This window comes from Tenrec ecaudatus, chromosome 12, assembly GCF_050624435.1.
Source record: "Tenrec ecaudatus isolate mTenEca1 chromosome 12, mTenEca1.hap1, whole genome shotgun sequence".
NCBI classification, from domain to species: Eukaryota; Metazoa; Chordata; class Mammalia; order Afrosoricida; family Tenrecidae; genus Tenrec; species Tenrec ecaudatus.
Genome location: NC_134541.1, coordinates 5,413,345 through 5,430,067, shown reverse-complemented (window position 1 = coordinate 5,430,067; position 16,723 = coordinate 5,413,345). Strand labels below are relative to the sequence as shown.

The window sequence follows — 16,723 nt, the reverse complement described above, 5'->3', positions numbered from 1 at the left end:
GTGTTTTTCCTCTTCTATTTTTATTTCTTCACATCTCAGAGCAAGAGAGCGCAGTGCCAGAGTCCCGAGGGGCCTGAGCCAGGAGGAACTGGTCCACGGACGAAAGGGAGGTCTCGTGGGCTAGAGGTCATGGCGAGTGTCCCTGGAAGGGACAGACGAACACAAACCCAAGTCAGGGCTGGGCGTGGCCATGTGCCACCTGATGCATCTCCAGCAGAGGCGGGGCAGGGTTGCCTACCCCGGAGGCATGTCTTTCACGGCTGCCTGTGTGAACAGTGCCCCCTGGAGTTGTGCAGGGCTGTTCTGTCAAAAGCACCAACATCATCCAGCAAACATTTCACTCCAGAGGCCTCAGACTGAAAGGGAGGTCCGGGGGATTCCGTGAGTTCAGGTTGAGAGCACTTTGTGTCCCTCGGGTAAGAAGCCCTGGTGACCCAATGGTCACATGGCCAGTTGCCACCTGAAAGAAGGGTGGTTGGAAGCCACGGCTGCTCCTCCCCAGGAGAGAGATGTGACCCTCGGTTCTCATTGAGGCCACAGCCTTGGCAACCTGATGGGGGCAGAGTCTACGGTCCTACGGACCCTCTATGCATCTGAATCCACGCGATAGCTGGGGGAGGGGGTACTTTGGGCATGGTCTCTGCCCGGAGTGGGCACTCAGGAGCTTGCTCTATGTTTTAGAAAGACCCAGAAAGACCACTCTGCCAACCATCAGGAGCACATATGAGTAGCTGAGCCGAGGTGATGAGGGACTTTGAGATGAGAGAGGATGGCCCTAGGTATGGCGAGTCACGGATCAGGTGGTTTATAATATTTGGTGGAGTGGGGGATACTTAGTGGGAGGGGGCGCCCGCCCCCAAGCCCTACATTCAGCCATTGTTGCTCTATTTAGTGTGTATCTACTGTAGGGCAGGGACTTTCTTTGCATCTAAGGAGCCCAGGTGGCGCTGTTGGGTAAGCGTGGAACTGCTAACTGCAAGGTTGGCGGTTCAAACCCACCAGCTGCTCTGCGGGAGAAAGAGGAGGCTACTGTTCCTGGAAAGATGGATGGCCTCAGAAGCCAGCTGTGGTGAGTCGGGATCCACTCGCTGGTTTAAGAGGACGCTTTTAAACCGCTCGTAGGAAAAAGCCATTCTCCTTTCATGGTCCTTTCCCCAGCAGTGCTCGCCTCTCACGACCTTGAGCCTGCGGGTGCTTTTGGGATATCATTCAGCTCCCAATCCTCCCGTTGACTTTCAGTTAATCCAAGAGGCTATTCCTCTGGTGGGACTGGCCCACTCAGGTGAAGGAGGTTCTCTTCCTGGCTTTGAGGAACAGCACTCCCGGGTGGTGAGTGGGCTACACCGGAAGGACTGGAGAGAGAGCTGCCAGGAGATATGAGAACCCATTCCTACAAGGAACTGAATCGGCCGGCAGCCTGGGGGAGCTTGGCAGAGAACCCCGTGATCCACAAGAGAAAGTGGCAGCTGACCTGTGACCTCAGCCTCGTGAACCAAGGAATAGAAACAACTGACTGGCAATCTCCAGCACCCATGAAACTGCCGGCCATGGGATCCCAGCTTCTGGCTTTTGCTTCTGCACATGCCACCTAGCATGAGCGCTTGTGGTTGTCCTCACTCTATCTACATCTCAGCTGCAGGTGGCCACGAGCTAAGGAGAGTGGCTGTTAAATGCTATCTCATTAGTTCTGACCCATAGGGACCTCACACAAAACAGAACAAAACACTGCCTGGCCCTGCGCCACCTCTCAATCGTTCGATGCCTGAGCCCATTGTTGCAGCCTGTGTCCATCCATCTCGTTGAGGGCCTTCCTCTTTTGGGTAGCCCCTCCACGTTACCAACATGCTGTCCTTCTCCAGGGACCGGTCTCTCCTGACACGCCCAGAGTAGGGGAGAGGAAGTCTCGCCATCTTGGCCTGTAAAGAGCGTTCCAGGACAGAGTTGTTTGCTCGTTGGCACTTTCCATACAGTAGAGGCCTGGTACTCGACCCTCTCCGTACTCAACACCATCGGATTTTGATGTGAAATGTCGAGAAAACTCTGCGTCGGAGCTCAAACAAGACATCAGAATCCGACCTGACACATAGGATTTTTATAAACAAAAGCAGTTCGAGTTTTGGTCACTTGGCGTTAGGTGGCATTGTTAGTGTGCATTGTTTAAACTTTTTTGCGGCTGTGTTCCAAGCGTTTTGCTTTAATTTTCTTAAGTTTTGTGGCTTTTTGTACTGTTTTTAGATAAAAAGCATGGACCCTAAGAAAGTTTTCTTTTTAAAGAATCATTATGATAAAGAACTGGTTAACCATGTTACCGATGATCTTGTTAAGTTAGTAAGCCCTTTTAGAAAACAGCCAAGGAAACACCAGCAGCAGACTACATTAGACAGATTTTTTTTTTTAGAATGGCAGCCAGGTCCTAGTGGAAAAAGGCAAAGAAGGGGAAAAACTCCTGAAAAGCAGCTACCAGTTGATTTTATGGAAAGGGATTCCCATTCCAAACAACTCTCTCTCCGTATCTCCTCTCCACATCCGTGTCCACAGATTCAGATCCTCATCCATCTCAAGGTATGGGCCATACTGTACTTGTTCAACACTTTGTTAATGTTGTGTTTCTTATTTAAATTACATTATTTAACTCTGAACTTACTTACTTTGAAATTTCTGTGTAGTGTTTTGTATAAAAAGGCGAGCTTAGGGTCAAAGCTCGGCGCTCAAGAACCGATTATTCCATTTTCAGTTATTTCTCATAGGAGAAATTGATTCGGAACTCGACCACATTGCATCTCGATGTTCCTTCCTGAACGGACCAGCGTCGGAGGTCTAGGGTTCCACTCCACTCTTCGCCAGCGCCACCGTGCACAGGTATGGAGTCTTCTTCGGTCTTCCTTCTTCCAGATGAAATCCTCAACAACTTCCCTCTTTCCTCCGTTGGCCATGAGGTTGCCTAGGGTCCAGTTGTGGCGACCTGGGTCTTCTCTACCTCGAGTTGTAACCCACACCGAAGGCTGTCTTCCTTGATCAAGAATAGGCTTCTTTTGTGTCTGAGCTGTGGGAGGGCTGCTTCCAGAGAGCCTCGAACAGCGATGTCATGGCTGACACTCCCGCAGCCATCCTGCAGCCACGAGCCAGGATGGCAGGGGAGGAAGGAGGATACAGAGCCTGGATCCTCAAGGATCCCATGGGGGGGGGGGGGGGCGGGCGCAGCCGCTAGGTCCTTGAGGCCGTCTTTCAGATCAGCTTAATAGAAAAACGAACTTCTACCTTGTGGAAACCACTGCTATTTTGAATGTTTGGTATGCGCAGCTGGCCCTGACTCAGGTCATCTGGGTTCCCGCTCACGGATGACGAAAAGTGGGGCAGAGATGGGCAGGAAGCTGGCGGGGCGCTGGGGATTGCCCCAGAGCTAACGGGACTGGGACCCGAGCTGGCCCCCCTGGCACCCTGTCCGGAGCACATAGCTGGGAACTCCGCAGCCACACCACCTCCGAGGCATGCAAACTCTCCAAGTAAATATTTGAAAGAAGGCAGCAGGAGTCTGTCCCCAGGGAAGTGAGTGTTTGTCCTCCCGCTGCCTCCACATGTGAACTTGACCAGGAACCTCTTCCTACCCCAAACCTTGGGCAGAGAGGATGGGCCGCCCCCTCCACCATCTGTCTCCACTCTTGAGGGGGGAGGCAGGTATGACAGGGCAATCCCGAGCCCAATCACTGGAGCTGAAATCCAGAGCCAGCAGGTATGTGCGGGGGCCCTCCACAGCTGAAGGGGCGGGAGCAGCTCTGACCAGAAAGGTACAAAAGCGCCAAGAAAGGGTAGAAGCTGAGGACACGATGCTCCGTGGTGGGGCCGTCGCAGCCTGGCCACATGCCTGCAGGTACCAGAGCTGGAGCCCCAGCGGGTGAAACGGGCAGAGACAAACTTAGGAAGGCCTGTCCTCACCTTTCCTCTGAGGCCATGGCCCCTCTGGGCAGTTTTCCTCTTCCACCTTCTACTACCTACGTGGCAACCAAACGGTGTTCACCCTGGGCTTCATCGAATTGAGTTTGAGCCAGAGCATCCCTGGATGGCAGAGCTCACGGCCCCTTAGGGTTTCCAAGACTGTCATCTTGTGGAACCAGGCTGCCTCCTCTTTCTCCTGTGGAGCAGCTGGGGGGTTCGAACCACCTACCTTTCTGCCAGCAGCCCACGTGCTTACCTGCTGCGCCACCAAGGCTCTGTTTAAAAACGGTTATCTACATCCGAACCTGCAGCGACAGGCATCGGTCACAAGGTGAACCAGAACAACAGGGAATGGTGGAGACTTCGGCAGCAGCTGTGCTTCAGTTCCAGCCAAGAGCTGCCCCATAGGAGTGGGACCCACATCTGTTGATATCCCCCAAAGACTCCGGGCTCGGGATGCTTCCCCCCACCGACCTGGGTGTTCCCTAACCTGTCGACCAGGCAGCGCCCCGCGTGAGGTTGAAGGAGGGCTACGGGCCACAGCTGGCCCTTCAGGGTCCGTAGCTCTGGGAAAGAAAACCACACTTTAGATGATGCATTGGGACACTGGCAGTGGGGTTTGGAAATCGCCGGGGCTGGAGCTCGTTAGGAGCGGTCCCGTTGTAGGGGGGGTGGGGTGGGGGAACACACAGCTTGTCCAAGGGTTGGGCTGAGCCTTTTAAGAACATCCATCAGGTGGCCTGAACGAGGACTTCAAAGCCAGCAGAGACTTGACTGTCCTCCCGACGGCCAAGTGGCTGAGTGCCGCTTCCTCCCCGGGCTCGACGTGCCTGCCCCTGGCCAAGAGCAGACCCCCATGCGCCCAGAGAATTTACACCGGACAGTGTGGCCAGCAGCCACGGCTGCCTCAGAGTATTTTGTTTTTTGTTTTTGACCCTCTCTTGTGCCTCTATTTTATTGGGATGACTACAGCTTTCAAGTATGTTTGCCGGAAACACAGCTAATTTACCCCCTGCCTCTTTGAGGCAGCTGCTGACAGCTGCCCTGTGATCCAGGCCCATCAGGACCTTTGTAGTTCAGCCTCCCAGCTCCACATCGGGTGCGTGGGTCCCTCTCCCGCCCGGAGCACCACACAGCTGCACCAAATATTGACAAGCCCCAGTTTCTCTCTGGGGGCCGGATGATAAACAGCAGCTCACGGTGGAGGCCAAGGGAGCTCCAGCTTCCCGGAGTTGAAAGAAGAAGACAACCACAACACACACAGAGGCAGACACGGGCCTGAGAACCCAATGCCTCCCGGGACTGCTCAGTCAGAGCCCTTCCTATTTAGTCTACTTCCCCACAGCAGTCCCCAATGACTGCCCTCTGCAGCCGCTGTGGGGACCTGGTCCAGCCATTCCTACCTCATCTTAAACAAACAAGCGAGCTACACGTCCCCAAACAAGGACGGATGAGAGGGCCTGTGAGAAGCGCTTCTGATGGAAATAGGGACGTGCTGTTCTTTTTGTTTGGCAATCACTCTTCATGGGCTCACGGGCACAGAGGGCGGGGTGGGGAAAGAGTGGGGACAAGCAGAGGCGAGGAGCAGACCAGAACACACCAACCACAAAGCCTTGACGCTGCAGATTTGGATGGAGGAAACCCTCCCTCCGATTGACAAAGATGGAAGGCCGCAGCCCCAGCTGCCATCGATGAATGAAAACGAGAAAAAGGCATCGCCTTAATCACGGTCCATTAGACTAACGACTGCGAGAAGGGGGCCGGCCCGGGCCCTGTCTCACCCTGATGTGCTGGGTCACCGTGGGAAATAGGACCCCGTGGAGTCCAACACTAACCCCAGACAGATGCTCCATGGCCAGAGGTCGGGCCTGGAAACGTCAGCTGCCTGGTCTGCCAAGCACCACGCACGTCCTGGTGGAGAGCCCACGCCCACAGGTGACACTAGTGTGGGTGGACACCAGCTACAGAACTTACCAACCGGGCAGGCAGGCAGGGGTAAGGGTAGGAAAGATGGGCGGATGGCGACAGGGAAGGCGGAGCGGAGGTGGGACGTGGGGGGCTGGGCTGAGGGGACTGCAGTCAAGGCCAGCAAACACAGTGCATGCAAGCTTGTTGAATGAGAGACTAAGTTACCTGTTCTTCCACCAAAACCACGACAAAACATCGGGAGTGGGAAACAGGTGCTCCCAGGCAGACCCTGGCTTCAGGTGGCACTCTCCAATCAGCTTCTAGACCCTTCCGTTTGAGATGTGCGTCCAGCACACCCCGCGCCCGGTGGACTTCCCACCACAACGGCTCTCGCTCCCTTCAGGCAGACGTATGCAGAGCCCTCTCCAGGGTCTGCAGCTGGAAAGAAGGAAACAGGTAGACCAGCGGTTTGCAACCTGTGGGTCGAGACCCCTTTGGGGGCGGTCGAATGACCCTTTCACAGGGGTCGTCCGATTCATCACAGTAGCAAAACGACAGTGATGAAGTAGCAACGAAAAGAGGGTCTGTTGGGGGCAGGGGTTGGGGGTCTGGACAGGCCACCTCTCCACCTGGCAATTTCCTGTGAGACGTGGATTTCTCTTGTGCTTCTTAAAATAGGGACAGGGTACAGCATCAATCCCAAGCTCAGTCCTCTTTGCTCCCCCCCCCCTACAATGTCACATGGACTTCCCACTGCAGGGCAGAGTGGAAGACTGGGGCTCAGGCGTTTGCGGGGTGTTGCCTGCCTGTTTTGACGTTGGTCACCGCAAACCCATCTGAATGACTGGATGTATTTTCGAGGTCAGCACACCCCCTCCTATTAGCAAAGATCCTACCACCCCCCACTTGTCGCCCCTCCCAACCCACCCTTCCTCGGGCCCGGGCAGGTCTCCGTGTCTCAGAATGAAACCAGAAGAAATGGTGAGGCCTCCCCTCTTTCCACGGGTCAAGGCTTCTGTTTATGAAATTAGAGTAAATGAAGGAACGGGGATACATTGTTTATGAAAATCTCTCATAAGACCCTAACTATTTTCATTCATTTGTTTTTATTGTGACATTTATTACAGGGACTTCCGCGTCAGTTTTCCTTTCACACAGAAGACTGCGCCCACCCCTCGCTCCGCCTTTGTCCTCTCTGCTGGGTGGCCTGGCTCAAGGCATCCTAATTCTGCAGTGAGTCAGTGCGCCGCTGAGTCCTCCCAGCCAATGGCTGGCCGAGATGGTCCTCGCTCTGTGCTTGTTCCGGCCAGGTGTTCACTGGCAGCTGCTGGTCCATCAGATGCCAATGAAAACCCATCGAAAGCCATTTGCCTTTCAAATTCCCAAATACTCCTACGAGGATGAAGTCAGGGGAGGGGAAGGAAGGGGGTCCCCGGAAGAGGTGGTTGGTCAGCTGGCTCCTGGCCAAGGCAGGCGGGTGGGAGACCCAGGATCCATTTGGAATTACATGGCCCCGGAGGGTCCAGCTCCGAGGAGGGGCTAGTGGCAGCCGCAGGCCCGGACCACCATATTCCTGTACTTCTTCAGGATGACGTTGGAGCTGTCGTCGAAGTAGAGGACAGAGATGGCATTGAGCTGGGTGGGGGCGCAGCACGGCTTGGGCACTGTGTCCGGGTTAATGAAGTGAACCTGGAATATAGCACATGTTGGCAGTGGTGAGAGGTGGCGCTCGAGGCCAGGCGCCACCCCCACCCATCTTTCCATGGCTCCATGCTCTCACGCGGGAGGGCACCCTGCTTGAGCAAGGAGATCCCTGGTAGTGCTCAGGGCACACTCTTTCCCGGGGGCGATTTGTAAGCTGCCTCTGTCAGTTCTGAGCTTCCCCCTATTTCACATCTGAAAGAACCTGAGCGCAGGGTGGAGAGCTGGAACCTCTCTCCAATTGGGTCCCCTCACCCCACTGGTTTACACAGATGCTAAGGAAGATGATATGGGTGGGGCAATGGTTTGTTCTGTGGCACACCAGTTGGCGCCAACTCAACAGCAGCTCCCAGGAGCAGTCAACATCCTTTTGACCACTTTCCACGGAGGGATGAGCCCATGGAAGGGAACCTGCCCTGGGCTCCCAGGGGTCATGCTCTAAGGTAGTGGTTCTCAGCCTTCCTAATAGCGCAACCCTTTCACACAGTTCCTCATGTTGTGGTGACCCCAACCATAACATTATTTTCGTTGCTACTTCATCACTATCATTTTGCTACTGTTATGATCGGGCGACCTCTGTGAAAGGGTCATTCGACCCCAGGTTGAGAACCACTACTCCATGGACCCCAGCAGTGGTGCACAGGCGGTACCTACCAGCGTCTGCACAATGGCATGGTTGGTGGCGTTCATGTAGGAGTTTAGTGGGAAGGCACACTCCCCCTCGCAGTAGTAGGCAGCGTAGCCTTCAGGGGCGATGATCCAGTCCTGCAAAGAGCATCAGGGGTAGGGCTGGACCCCTGTCCTGGAGTTTTATGGGACTTGCATGCACTATCCAAGACCTCGCCACAAGGAGTCGAGACTTGGAGTTGGGTTCCTGTCCGGGGCCATACCCTTGCACACCCTCCTGAGCGGCAGAACCAGGACACGGGGATGGCAGCCCTTCTTGGCTCCAGCAGGATGTAAAACAAGCCCAGAATGAATGGGCAAGCCCAAATATTATCTCCTGGGGTGGAGGGTGGTCCAGGGAAGTGGGCTTTGGTGTCACAGTGACCAGGCCTGGCTCATACAAGCAACATGCATCTCAGTGTGCATTCTTGCACATGCACTGAGCACCCATCGTGGTTCGCAGAGAACTGCGTGATAATGTGTGTAACCTGCCCAGTATAGGGCCTGTCCTGTCCATGCTCTTCAGGAAAGGACACATTGGCCTTTGGGTCTGCTTTGCATGGACACAGTCCACGTCCAGCCTTATTGACCACACTGTCCCTGAACTTTTCTGACAGAGGCTCTGGAGTTTGGGATCCTGGTTCTGTTCTAGGGTGGTCTGGCTTTGCTGGGAGCAGGTGATGTCCTGAGGACAGTGTCACAGAAGGACCGGGGGGCGGTGCGGTGTGGGGAGTAGAGTGGAGGGAGTGGGGACTTCTGTGGAAGTCCCCTAAACATACATTTGGGCCCAGTCCATAGGGAGAGTCTAGTCTCTCCCACTGAACGACACACTCCCTGTGGAGAGGACAGCAAAGGAAGAGATATTGGGATGCTCAATGCTGGTCTCCCAGAGCGGGCCTCAGAGGGAGCAGCTGTCCAAGCCAGCGCTGCCTCGGTGTCACATCAGAGCTCAGCAAGGAGCCTGGCTGGGTTGTACGACCCTCCCTCCTTCACCAGGGACTCTCCTTTGCCCTTCACGCCACTCCACTTCAATGGTTCTGGAGGGTGCAGCCAGGGCCCTCCCACATAGCACTACCCCCCTCCCCCCGAATGTACTGATTGTGCTCAAACCAGACCAATCAGCAACTTCCCTGAGAGTGTGGGTCATGGAAAGGGGAGGTGGGGCAGACAGAACAGCATGCTGGATTGTAGCTAGAACCGGCTCGGTCAAGTGGACCCACCTGCCCTGCCCACTGCCCAGGCCAGGCAGGCAGCCTGTCCACAGGAAGGGGACGAGGGGGTTCAGGGTCTGGAGGTGTTAGGTTCCTGTTCTAGTTTTAATTGCAGCCACATTTCTACCTTTGGGTTTTGTAAGACACCCTTGCACCCTACCCCACCGAGACCCATTGGTACGGAAGCCACAGCTGACAGGTATCAGACACTCCCGGATCCTTAACCCATGTGCCCTTTCATTGCCACTCCAGCCGCAGGCCGGTGAGTAGTGCAGTCCTAGATGACACCAATGGGAGACACACAAGGCCCACCCACCCCAGGGCTTCTCATCCTGGGACGCGTCCGCCACCCTTACCTGCCAGCCCAGGTCTCGGAAGCTGACGTAGAGCTCGTGTTTCTTACAGGCCTGCCTCTGGTCAGTGCTGCTGTTTTCTGTGGGGGACAGAGGGCCGAGCAGCAGAACAAGGGGGAAAAGGAGAAATCGACACACACTTAGGACACTCTTGTCCAAGGCCATGGGGGAGGGTGTGCAGAAGACGGTGTGAAGACCTGGAGAGTCTGCTACCCCGCTTTCCCCACTGGCTAGTTTCTAACCCCAAGGACCCCGTCCCTCTTCCAGAGAACTTTTTGGATCCTTCTACAAACACTGACTTCTTAAAATGTAGTTTCTGTCCTGGGCTCCATAAGGCCACCAAAGCACCAGGGGCATCCCAGCTTGGTGCCATCTGAACCAGCTTCTCTAGGGGCCCACCCCAGGATGCCCACTCCTCTAGAGAAGATCACCAAGCAAGGACTGGGGCGTGAGTGGCCCCCATCACTATCACAGGGAAGAGGAAATGAGAGGTCAGAAGGTCAAATCCCACTGACCTTCCAGAAACCCACCCGGCAGCTGCTTGTTTGTGGAGAAAGGAGAGGGAGGCCTGGGGGTTTCCTGGAGGCTTGCGTGGTCGGTAGGCGTTTGGGATAGGAACGCAGTGTTTGTAAACAGTACAGAAATCCACCCTCCTCACAAACACACTCATTCGTGACCTTTGTCCCTGCACAGCCCCCTCTCCACCCTGCAGCTGCAGGGGCTCCTTCCATTAACTGAAACCCGTCTCTCCGCCCCACCTCCCTCCGGCTTTCTCATGGTGTGTGTCCTGGACCGCTGACCCATCCACTAGGGGATTTGTCTCCATCCACCTCCTCCTGTGCCAGGAAGGTGCTCACCCACAGCTGGGGGTGGTGTTGGGGAGGAGGGGGGCAGACTGACGGGCAGCCCGGGTGGGAGGGAGGAAGAAAAAGGCTGGGCAGGAGAAGAGGGGGTGAGGGCAGCGTGGAATCCCAGAATGCTTTTGGAGAGTTTTTCTAAAAAGATTCAGGTCTGGAATAAAGAAGGCTTGGGGGGGGTTCCATCGCCTGCTGCATGTATCTCCATTAGTTTTTCAGAACACTCCATTTTACCCAGTGCTCTGTGCTTGTGGTTCAGCCCCCAGGGGGTTAGCGTGCTGAGCTACTAAAGGAAGGGTGGTTGGTTCGAGTCCACCTAGCGGTTCCCTGGGGAAAAATACAGAGTGATCTGCTGAGAAACGGCCATTCAGAACCCTGTCAAGGGCAGTTCCTCTCGGATCCACAACGCTGACACCCACGGAGTCTCCACAAGTGGAGTGGATCACAGGGAGAGACTGCTCACTGCAAGGTCAGAAGTTCGAACCCCCCAGCAGCTCCGGAAGATGAGGCGCTCTGCTCCCATAATTGGTTACAGCCTGGGAAACTGACCTACCTGTAGGGTTGTTAAGTCAGAATCGACTCAATGGCAGAGTTACAAATTTTTTTTAAAAATACAAACCCATGGAGAAGTTGGTTACATTGACTCGATTGTAACAGAAGTGCCTGTGTTTATATGAGGAATCCCAGCACCACACAGACACTCAGATCCCAAGGTGAAGTGGTCTCGTTGAGTGGCACAGCCACATTTCTGCCACTGTGTACCTGGGAGCTTCTACATTGGGATCCCCCACGCCCCCCATCATTCATTCAGCTGTGTTTTCACTGAGTGACAGCACTCTCCTAGGCATCAGAGATACAGATGGGACCTGAGGGCATCCCCTGTGGCTATGGGGCTACAGTCTCCAGACGGCCAGACTATCAGAGAATAAGCACGTGATACAAGGCACCCCCCACCTCCATTGTCAAGAGAAGTGTGATGGGAAACACAAAGGCAGAGGACAAGACAGGTGGGCTACCTGTGGGGCGAGTACCTGCCTTACACCACACAGGTGGTCTTCTCTGTGCATAGGCAGGAGGACGGCACGGGGCCCGGCCACGTTGCAGGCTGTTGGGCAGGGATGGACAGGGCTGTACATTGTTCCTGGCTCGTGAGCTGGGGCCCAGTTGATGGCGATGAGTAACCACCCCTCGCAGCAAGGCTGTGCCGGGGACTGGGAGTTCGTGTGGACACTGGAGGGTGAGCCAGAGGATAAGGGGTCCAGGACGGGGACGCTGGGGGGTGGAGACGCCAGGATGATGGGAGGTTGTCCCTCATGACTGCTGGAGTCACCCAGAATCATGAGTCACACGTGACAGGACAAGGGTGAACATCCTCCAGAAATAAGAAGGATGGCGGTCAGGTCATGGAGAGGTGGGGTGGGGTCAAGGCTGAGGAGGGAGTGGTTAGTGAGGACAAGAGGGCCAATGGCTGGAGGCAGCAGCGAGGGGTGGTCGTGATGCCTCCTCCCTCCTGTTAGCTGGTGGCTGAGCAAGAGAGGAGGACAGCCCCAGGGACAGGTCCTCTGGAGGCTAGGTTCTTCTGGTCTCAGGGTAGAGGAGGTCTTAGTTTGAGTCAACTACTCTGTGGACTGGATTTATCTTGGTCTCCTGGCTCTTTTGCTCTGCACAAGGAGAAACCAATCATTGTCCCCGAGATAGCTGTTCTACAGCTTTAATTCTGTTTCTTAAACTGAAACTTTTTCAAACACAGAAAAAGTCCAATTCTTGTCCAAAATATGGGTGATGGTTTGGTTGTTTAAATGAGGATGAGGATTATTTGGGATGCTCTCAGGTTTCTTTCAAATGTTTCACTATTCTAAGTTTTAAAAGCCTGGGTGGTAGGAGCTTTGCTAACTTCTTTGGAATGCTTTGGGGATAGATTGAATTGTTTCGGTAGCATGCGTGAACAGATCAAAAGTGGAGGTAACATTCAAGCATGGGTAGAAACACTGGCATGACGCGGTCCTCAGAGGACGCTTCTAGGAGCTGCAGCACCCAGCAAGCAGCCAGGGGCGTCTTCCTCACAGGCAGCGACTCGCGGCCAGGGAGCTTCAAAAGAAGTTATATGTCAATCGTTGTAGCTGGACCCCTGTTTCCCTTTCTCCCTGCGTCTTCCCCTTACTCTCATGGTATTGCTACTCCCATTACCATTCCTGAAGGGTTTGCTTGTCCTGGATTCTGTGTGTCAAGAGCTCTTATCAGTACCAGTGTACACTCTCCGGTCTAGCCAGATTTGTAAGGTAGAACTGGGGTTGTGATAGTGGGGGGGGGGGGAGCATTAAAGAACTAGAGGAATTGTGTGTGTTTCCTTGGTGCTGTGCTGCACCCTGGCTGGCAATGACCTCTTCTGATGAGCACGAAGGAGGGGAAGGGGAGACACCTTGGGGCCCTGGAGGCAGAGGGCCCAGCAGCAGAAGGGAGGCCCAGAGGCAGCTCCTTCCACCTCCTCGGCCTCCCCGCCGAGCCGCCGGCAGCAGCTAACAAGTTACAGCTGGTGCTTAGATCAAACACCCCCCCTTCCCGAAAAGCTGGTGACGATGGATAATTAGCAAGGAGTTGGGTCCAAACGTGGGCGGGGAGGAGGAAGTGAAGGGAGGCGAGGGACCCATCGTTTCTCAACTCAAAACCATATCATCTGAAGAGCATGAAGGCCCCCGGGGGCCGGGAGCCTGCAGGAGGCAGGCCCGAGCATGTGGCCTCTGAGCGCTGCTGCCAGAAGCTCAGCGTGTGTGGCCCAGAAGGACACCTGGTGTGTCGTTCCACCTGGGCGAGCGCCTAGGAGGGTCCTTACACACACACACACACACACACACACGCACACACACACACACACGCACACACACACACACACCTCACAGTGATGCAAACACCTGTATCATTACACACACAGATATAACCTACCAACACAGATGTTCCCAGAACTGGGAGCTCTTCTAAGTCAGCCCAGCCCCCAAACCCCAGGACTGTAAGGTACTGTCTTCAGATCCCAGGAGCTCAGGCAGCAGGATGCTGTCAACATCTGCCTCTCAGTCAGCTTCAGGGAGAGGACCCAAGTCCCATCCACAGCCCCAATGCAACGCCTGGCACAAAGCCAGCAGTCAGGGGTGGGAGACACAAAGCTGGCAGTCCACGTAGGAGCTCAGCCAACTCTTGGAGAAATGTCAAAAACTCTAGTGCAGGGAGACACCACCCAGCAAAGCCAAACATGGATGCCAACCTAGATTCTTCTGGTTCAAATCCCAGAGCAGCCACTGTCTTGCTGTTTGCTCTTGGGCAAACTACTTAAGCCCCAGTCGTCCGCCCCCCTCCGACCACCTTTCCACCCGCCTCTGAGCTCAGGAACCACAGACTAGAAGAACTACTTGGAGCCCAACTACCACTAGCGGCGATTCTCCTCAGCGCCACAATAGGGAGACCTTGACAGACTGGGAGGAAACAACGTGGACCAGAACCTCCTGTTCCTTAAAGAAACACAACAAAAAGCCCAGACTCATCAGACCGGTTGAGATCAGAGTTCCGAGAGTTACTCTTTAAACTATGAATCAAAACTGCCAGATGAACTCACAAAAGCTAGACCATCGCCAGGAGAACCGTGCTCCTTTAAAAATCACCTCCCAAGGCTCCAAGTCCCTTGCCACCAGGTTCGTTCTGGTTTCCAGCGACCCTCTTAGACAGGGCAGCCCCCTGGAGACTTCTGAGGTCGTCAGTCTGGAGGGAGTAGAAAGCCTCATCTCTCACATGCAGTGGCTGGTGGTTTTGAACTGCTGAACCGTGGATTAGCAGTCCAAGCTGTCCCCACGATGCCACCCAGGCTCCTTATAGGAGAGCAAGCGAACGGACAGGAGCAAACAGGGTGGGAATCATCAGAAGGGCCACATATTGTAAAGAATGAAGTCAGTGCTGCTGGACAGACCCGGTTTCTTGAGACACCAAACTGCACGTCAGCCTCTGCCCCAAACACCGCAAAACGCTCATCAAAGGGGGAAAGCCACCGTCCAGGCTCCGGTCCCCGCCATTTGACACAGTGGGTTACATGTTGGCTACTAACTACAAGGCTGGCAGCACCAACCCACCAGCCACCCCATAGGGAAGAAGACGAGGCTTTCTGCTCCCTTAGAGATTTACAACCAGAAGGGAGAACGTGCCCTGCAATGGATTGTGGGGCTGATTGTACAGCTCTTCTCGATCCGATCGAACGATTGCATTGTATGATTGTGGCTGACATGGCAATAAAACTGTTGAAACTGGGGAGAGAGAGCGAGAGATCTACAACCCCGGAAACACACAGGGCAATTCTGCCTTGTGCCAGAGGAGCGCGAGGAGTCAGCGTTGACTCGGCGGCAGTGGGTTTGGTTTCTTTCGGTTTATGGAAGTTGGCGTGACAACTCCCCCTAGATCTTCACCGTTTTCTGCATCAATGTGTAGACACTGTCTTGTCCGTTACTACTTGCGCTTCTCGGGTGAAACGCACGAAGCTGGACTGTACAAAGAAGAATGTGGCCTCGGGATTGGAGGAAGGTTCATTAACAACTTGTGATACGCAGATGACATCACCTTGTGTCCTGAAAGTGAGGCGGTCTGAAGCCCTGGCTGATGAGGATCAAAGATCGCAGCCTTCAGTGTGCATCACACCTCAGTGTGAAGAAGATCCAAATCTCACACCTGAACCAATACTTCACAGCATGATAAATGGAGGCAAGTTGAAGTGGTCCAGGATTTTGTTTTACTTGCATCTACCATGATTGCTCATGGAAGCAGCACTCGAGATCCAAGGATGTACTGCATTAGTAAATCTGCTGCACGAGGACCCCTTTAGAGGGTTGAAGAGCACGGACGTTACTTTGGGGGCTAAGGGGCGCCTGACCCAAGCCAGGGCATACTTTATTGCATCGTACGCCTGGCAAAGTTGGGCACGGAATACGGAAGAGCCTAGAAGATGCATTGAATTGTGCTGGAGAAGAAAACGCAAAGTTCATGGACTGCTAAAAGGATAAACCAAACTGTATTGGAAGAAGTGAGGCCTGAGTCCTCCTTAGAGGCAAGGTTGGCAAGATTTTGTCTTCCATCCTTTGGACATGTTCTCTGGAGTGCCTAGTCCCTGGAGAAGGACACGATGTTTGGTAAAGCAGATGGGGAGGCAAAAAAGGAGGAGGGCCCTCGGCAAGATGGATTGGCACCATGGCTGTAACAACGGGCTCAGGCACTGGACCAGGCAGTGTCTGGTTCTGTGGTGCATGGTCACTGTGGGTCAGATCCAACTCAATGGCACCAAACAACCTGGTGAGCCTGGGCAAGCGCCCTGGGCTGGTGTGGAGCAGGGCTGGGCCTGGGTGAGCGCCCTGGCCATGTGTGCAGTCGGCACTTGGTGCCTTGACAGACAGGCCTGGCTTCATCAGTTTCTAGGACACTGTCTCATGAAAGCCCTCTGGGGCCAGGAGTCAGGCTCGGCCCAGTGGCAACCGCTCTTTGGTCACACGAGGAAGATAGTGGCCCCATGGGGGAGAAGGATTTGCCAGTTTCTCTCCCACTGGAGAATATAGGAGTGGATTCCAGGATCCCACCTGGGATCCCCCCCGCCCCATACCACTGGCCTCCCACCCGGGCGTACCTGCCACGTTGGCCATGCGCAGGGCCTCCTGGTTCTTGGGTGTCTTGGACCGGTTCTGGCTGCGCTGCTTGCCCCCCGCAGAGCGGATGCTGCGCAGGTGGACCTCCGTGGCCTTGAAGAAGGCCACCATGAAGGGCTGCTTGTTCTGGGGCCCGTGCCGCCCGATCAGACCCGCCACCTTGGGGTTGATGCTCTGCCCTAGACAGAACCAGACAGAGCAGGGGCAAGGTGAGGAGGGCCAGGTCGGTCTGTCCCATCATGCAGCCTGGGCCAGGCACCTGCATGGGTTTGCTGTGCACTGACTGTGGCCGGCGCTGAGCAAGCAGCTCAGAGCTCGCCGGGAAAGGAACACAGAAAGGCCTGGCCCGCACAGCGTAGGGGGCGGTGGGAGCACAGGCCCCCCTGCCATCTGGTAGTGACAATGAAGCGGGGAGGGAAGGAGGCCAC

The 16,723-nt window shown here is 54.9% G+C and overlaps 1 protein-coding gene across 1 annotated transcript in view; it reads right to left on the bottom strand.

Moving 5' to 3' along the window:
• Positions 1-7,252: 7,252 nt before the first annotated feature.
• BMP7 (bone morphogenetic protein 7) overlaps positions 7,253-16,723 on the bottom strand; it is an 87,874-nt gene continuing 78,403 nt past the window's right edge. The window contains exons 4-7 of the mRNA XM_075527734.1: positions 16,277-16,474; positions 9,776-9,852; positions 8,197-8,307; positions 7,253-7,530 (exon numbers count right to left, since the gene is read on the bottom strand). Coding sequence (XP_075383849.1) covers positions 7,381-7,530; positions 8,197-8,307; positions 9,776-9,852; positions 16,277-16,474 — 536 coding nt within the window. The 3' untranslated portion in view covers positions 7,253-7,380. The remainder of the gene's footprint in view (positions 7,531-8,196; positions 8,308-9,775; positions 9,853-16,276; positions 16,475-16,723) is intronic.